This window comes from Capsella rubella, unplaced genomic scaffold (assembly GCF_000375325.1).
Source record: "Capsella rubella cultivar Monte Gargano unplaced genomic scaffold, Caprub1_0 scaffold_2, whole genome shotgun sequence".
NCBI classification, from domain to species: Eukaryota; Viridiplantae; Streptophyta; class Magnoliopsida; order Brassicales; family Brassicaceae; genus Capsella; species Capsella rubella.
Window position 1 is genome coordinate 6,335,516 of NW_006238922.1, and position 5,750 is coordinate 6,341,265.

At 33.1% G+C, this 5,750-nt stretch overlaps 2 protein-coding genes across 2 annotated transcripts in view; both read right to left on the minus strand.

Moving 5' to 3' along the window:
* Window positions 1–1,915: 1,915 nt before the first annotated feature.
* LOC17895279 overlaps window positions 1,916–5,750 on the minus strand; it is a 20,317-nt gene continuing 16,482 nt past the window's right edge. The window contains exon 9 of the mRNA XM_023787128.1: window positions 1,916–2,136. The gene's annotated coding sequence lies outside the window, so the exon portion shown is untranslated. The remainder of the gene's footprint in view (window positions 2,137–5,750) is intronic.
* Window positions 1,934–5,738, minus strand: LOC111831852. The gene is made up of 11 exons (XM_023787129.1): window positions 5,444–5,738; window positions 5,143–5,350; window positions 4,939–5,049; window positions 4,333–4,407; window positions 4,124–4,225; window positions 3,607–3,759; window positions 3,420–3,504; window positions 2,997–3,136; window positions 2,854–2,901; window positions 2,294–2,371; window positions 1,934–2,211 (listed from the first exon to the last, which is right to left on the minus strand). Exons 4-11 carry the CDS (start codon window positions 4,333–4,335, stop codon window positions 2,167–2,169), a joined length of 654 nt encoding a protein of 217 aa, XP_023642897.1. The 5' UTR covers window positions 4,336–4,407; window positions 4,939–5,049; window positions 5,143–5,350; window positions 5,444–5,738; the 3' UTR covers window positions 1,934–2,166.

Genomic DNA, 5,750 nt, shown 5'->3' on the forward strand with positions numbered 1-5,750 from the left:
TGGTCATCTAGTCCATTACCTCAAATACATGATATATGAGTCTCATCTAGTCCATTTAACACATCAGCTCTTCTAGACAACAAAACCAACATAACAACACCAAACCTATAGTTATCAAGTTTCTCTACAACACTAAGTATCTTTCATTGGTGATGGGCTCTCCTATCAAATTCACTCTTCCTACACACACAACAGAACAAACATCTTCACCATCTATTTCATATTCATATGCAACAATTCTCATTACAATACCATCTTCTAATCATCTAAATACAAAAATTGCAGACATCAACACATAATTAGCAACCAATTCATCAAAAATCCATATCATATAGAATTCTCTTTCCACAACTATTAAAAATCATACTTAATATATGCTTCTCATCCATTAGCCAACAGCAATTTGCATTAAAAAAATAAGCTTATTTGTTTGGCATTTTACCAAACACCTTATGTGCGCTCAATGAATCTTTCTATTTTCTGTAGAAATCACAGAAACGTGTACCTTAAATGTATCATTATCAAACCTAAGACAAAATCAGAAAAGCAAAGAAGAAGAAAAGATCAAAGCTCACCTATGACGACAACTCTATATGTTAGCAACAAAAGGAAGGTATGACTAAGTAGAAGATGGAACTGAGAAGAAAGAACGACAGAGAACAAGAGACGAGGTGAGACAACGACTAAGGAGAAATCAGAGAAGATGAGATGATGCTAGAAAAGAAGGTCGATGAACACCGAGAATGATGCACGGCGAGATCGACAGACGGCGAAGAGAGGAAGAGAGAGAAGGAAGAAGGTGTGCGTTTAGGTATGTTAAAAGGTAGAGTTAATATTAAAGAGGGTAAAGTTGTCATTAAAATTTTAAGAAGGGTAAAATTAAAAATAACAAGAAAGGAGGGTATTTTTAAAAAGGAGCATCCCAAAAGGGGTATTTCTAACAAATTCTCTAATTTTTTTTGGATGTTTAAATCTGAGTATATTTTTTTGAAAGAAAAATACCTGAACTAATTAACGGTTGTTATTTTCATATTTATGCTCTCAAACAAAAATAAAATTTCGATTTTATCTTTATCATTTGAATTAATTATTGATGTTTAAATCATGTGGCAATCATTTCTAATTTTGTTTGATAAAAACTAATTTTAACCCAAAAATAAAATTTATTTGATATATTTTTTACTATTATTATTTATTTATCAAATAAAAATAAAAAATATTACAAAAAAATATAAAAATACAAAGTTTACTCAAGTGTTACTGGAAAAACTTGTAAGCAAAACTGATTTAAAATGACCTAAAAACTTTGTAATTTATTAATTTTTAAGTGAAACTAAAATTTATTTATAAAATTTCTTTCTAATTATTTTCTTTAATTTATAATTAGATTTTCTTTTATTTTCTATTTATTTTTTATTTATAAATAAAATAATAATAGTAAAACAAAAATATCAAAAAAAATATTTTTTAGTTAAAATATAATTATTAACAAATAAAAATAAAAGTTATCGCAACATCATTTAAAAATTACCCCCATATCATTTAAACGTTAATTCAGATGGTATGAGTAAAATTGGAATTATATTTTTGTTTTGAGATCGTAGATATGAAAATAACAAAATCTTTTTTTTTATAGATTTAAATCAGAAATGTTAATTAGTATATGTTTTTTTATCGTTTAATTTCCCTACAGATTCCCCTGCATTGTCTTGTGTCAGTGAGAGATCTCTAAACAATAGATAGAACTAATTATTTTCATTACCAAATTGTCTCTCACAAGTCTCACCGCAAGGTGTTTGTGACGATGCTTCTGTACAAGGTATTGATGTTTTATTTACTTGGTGATTTCATGAAGCATTATTGTACCTTTAAACTACAAGAATACAAAATACCCACCAAAGAAACTAAGAGAACATCATCAACCTAACAAATGTTTTAAGAAAGCTTCCTTTTACAGGAACTGAAAAACACAAAAGTGTTTACAGCACCGACCAAACAGTACATCAGAAGAAATGCAAACTGAGTTTGTGTAACAAAAGTGATGACTTTGGAAGAATGGTATTTAACTATCTTTATCCAATGATCATAACAATCAGGATGTTGTATTCTAAACACTTGTTGTATATACATCAATATCCATTTCCTGTAACATTGAAAAAGCTTTACTTAGTCTTCAGATACTTTTGATACCAACTGGTCCCTCTGCATAGCCTGCAATCCAAGTAGGTCGAACTGAAAACACACACATCATAAAAGAACAGCATAAGCAAGTATTCACTCAAAAGGACCTTACATTTTCAAAAAATTGAATCTCAGGTCGAATATGCAGATTCCGGAATTTGCTGAGAACACCATCCCAGTCTCCAATTACCTGGAAAACCAAGATACATCACTCAGTCACAGATCAAGTAACTTGCTTGTCTTTTACCAAACAAGTCTAAAGTTTTACCTCTTCCTCAGAAACAACATGTCTGACCCATCCCTTTTTTTCCAGCTGTGTTTATCTATCTAACCTATATACGAGTGTTGAATTTATGGTATCTAAGTACTCTTTATACACTCAATGATCATAACAGTGCTAAGTAATTGAGTTGTTATTATACGTATGAGTTATCATAACAATGCTAAGCAATCTTTTTTTCTTTTTTTTTTCTTCTAATTTTCCATTTTATCTTTTATTATTATTTTTTGTATTTTTCGGTTAAATTCGTTTATATATTCGGTTTATTTTGGATAAAAAACCAAACTCGATAGAATTTTGGTTAGTTACGGTTATTTATTCAAATATCCAAACCAATCCGAAGCTAAATGGCTAAAGTAACCGAACGGTTTAACCGTTCGAACCGAACTAACCGAAACCGAGCATAACCGAACGGTTAACCGACCTCCTTGTGAGCAAACCTGAAATATTAAAAAGTGGAGTTGTTTCTGGTAACAACATTAATCTTCAAAAGTAAACTTCAAAGAAGCAAATTTTTTGATACTTGACCTCTTACCCATTGAGACAAGAGTGTACGTGGTGAATGAATTGTTACCTTTGTTTTGGTATATATCAGACTAATATCTATCTCTGTCGCCAGAACAGAAGTTGTATCTAACATTTCTCCTTCAGTCTCGTTCTTTGTCCAATCAAGTGCTATACAATAGGAGAAACAAAAAAAGACTACTACATTTTGTTGTTGATCTCTACTAACCAATTTAACTTCATAGCTTATCATCACGTGAAAAGTGAAAAGTGATGATGAAATTTTGTTTATCCTAAGTTGAACGTAGCTTTGTTTCTCACATCCTTCCTTATCACAAGTTTCTTTAAGTTCATCTTAAAAGATATTCTCAAACTCAAACTGAGATAACTACACTTTTCATGAGACTGTATTTATAGTTTTGCTTAATGTATGAGGGATAAAAAAGTGACTTGCCTTGACTTTTCTGAGTGAACATCAGATCGAAAGAACGCAGAAGCTTTAAGATGTTTAGAAACAGGTCTAAAACACCATTTGCTTCCTGAAAAGTACTAATAGACAACATATACAATTGAAGCGTAAGAAAGAAGTAATTAACAACACTCATAAAACACAAAAGGTTTTAAAAGATGAGAGCAGAGACCAGAGGATGAGTGAGACTGATTTTCTCACTCCGTAGGAACTCACAAAGTATGTCTTGTGGAAGAAGAGATTCATCATTTGTGAGGCTGTGAGGTACTCCTTGAACATAGTCCATCAAAAAATGGCTTAAGAAAACACTAATCTTCCACAGAGACTGCACAAAATCACATTCTTGATAACGTAAATCAAATAAACAAGATCGATATAAAATAGATGCAGGCTAGTTAAGTTCTGCAAAACTAGACCTTGAGTATCATAGCAAGAGCTGAAACAAAAGTGGCGTCTAGTATCTTCTCTTCATATTTTTCTATCATAGCAAGAGCTGAAATAAGAGTCTGTGAGATCTCTGAATGATAATAGATAAGCACCAAAGAGACGAATTCTCAGAGAAAATCTCAGGGAATAGAATAAAAAATACACAAAACATAAAAACCAATTTTAATCATCCCATGACTATCTTTGATCCCAAACACATCTGAGAAAAAAGGGAAATTAAGAGATCGTAGAAGAATTCGTACTTGTGTTTTTCTCATAAGTGCATATAAACGAGCAGATCTTTTTCTTGCTCCAAGATCCATTACATAAGTCACATTTAATCTTCTAGTTTCATCAAGCTTTACCTGTTTAATGAACATAAATATGAATCTATAACTCATGAGCAGAAGGAATAAGATAATCAACTGAATACACTAAATAACAAACAGATATTAAAAGAACAACACATTACCATGGAGCACCTAATCGACCAAGTCCAGCTCAACCAACCAATCTGATGGAAAAATCCGGATCAATATCTTCCACCCTGCAAATTTAAAATAACAATTATTAGAAACAAAATTTATCGTGAGAAGAATCTTAAACTGAGCCAAGGCATTTGAAAAGGCAACACGGGACGTAGTTTCTCATTTATGCACCACCAACAATCTATTTCTTCGTTAAAGACTCATCGTTAGAAGAGTCTAAAACTGCGACGAGGCATTTGTATAAATAACACGGGACATAATTTCTTAGCCATGCATCACAACCAATCTGATTCTGAGTTAGAGACTCATCGTTAGAAGAGTCTAAAACCGAGCCGAGGCATTTGAATAGGCAACATGGGACTGTTAAAGAGGTAATTTAGATTACCTCATTTTGTATCCAAAAACTCATCATGAGAAGAGTCTAAAACTGAGCCGAGGCATTTGAAAAGGCAACAAGAGACATAGTTTCTCATTTATGCACCACCAACAATCTATTTCTGAGTTAGAGACTCATCGTTAGAAGAGTCTAAAACTGAGCCGAGGCATTTGAAGAGGCAACATGGGACTGTTAAAGAGGTAATTCAGATTACCTCATTCAATATCCAAAACTCATCATGAGAAGAGTCTAAAACTGAGCCGAGGCATTTGAAAAGGCAACATGGGACGTAGTTTCTCATTCATGCACCACCAACAATCTGTTTCTGAGTTAGAGACTCATCGTTAGAAGAGTCTAAAACCGAGCCGAGGCATTTAGATAGGCAACAAGGGACTGTTAAAGAGGTAATTTAGATTACCTCATTTCATACCCAGAAACTCATCATGAGAAGAGTCTAAACTGAGCCGAGGCATTTGAAATGGGCCATAGTTTCTCATTCATCTACCACCAACAGTCTGTTTCTGAGTTAGAGACTCCTCGCTAGAAGAGTCTAAAACCGAGCCGAGGCATTTGTATAAGTAACACGGGACATAATTTCTTAGCCATGCAGCACCAAATATCTGTTTCTGAGTTAGAGACTCATCGTTAGAAGAGTCTCAAACCGAGCCGAGGCATTTGAATAGGCAACACGGGACTGTTAAAGAGGTAATTTAGATTACCTCATTTCATAAACAAAAACTCATCATGAGAAGAGTCTAAAACTGAGCCGAGGCATTTGAAAAGGCAACAAGAGACATAGTTTCTCATTTATGCACCACCAACAATCTGTTCTGAGTTAAAGACTCATCGTTAGAAGAGTCTAAAACTGAGACGAGGCATTTGTTTAGGTAACTCGGGACAATTTCTCAGCCATGCACAACCAACAATCTGTTTCTGAGTTAGAGACTCATCATTAGAAGAGTCTAAAACCGAGCCGAGGCATTTGAATAGAAACACGGGACTGTTAAAGAGGTAATTTAGATTACC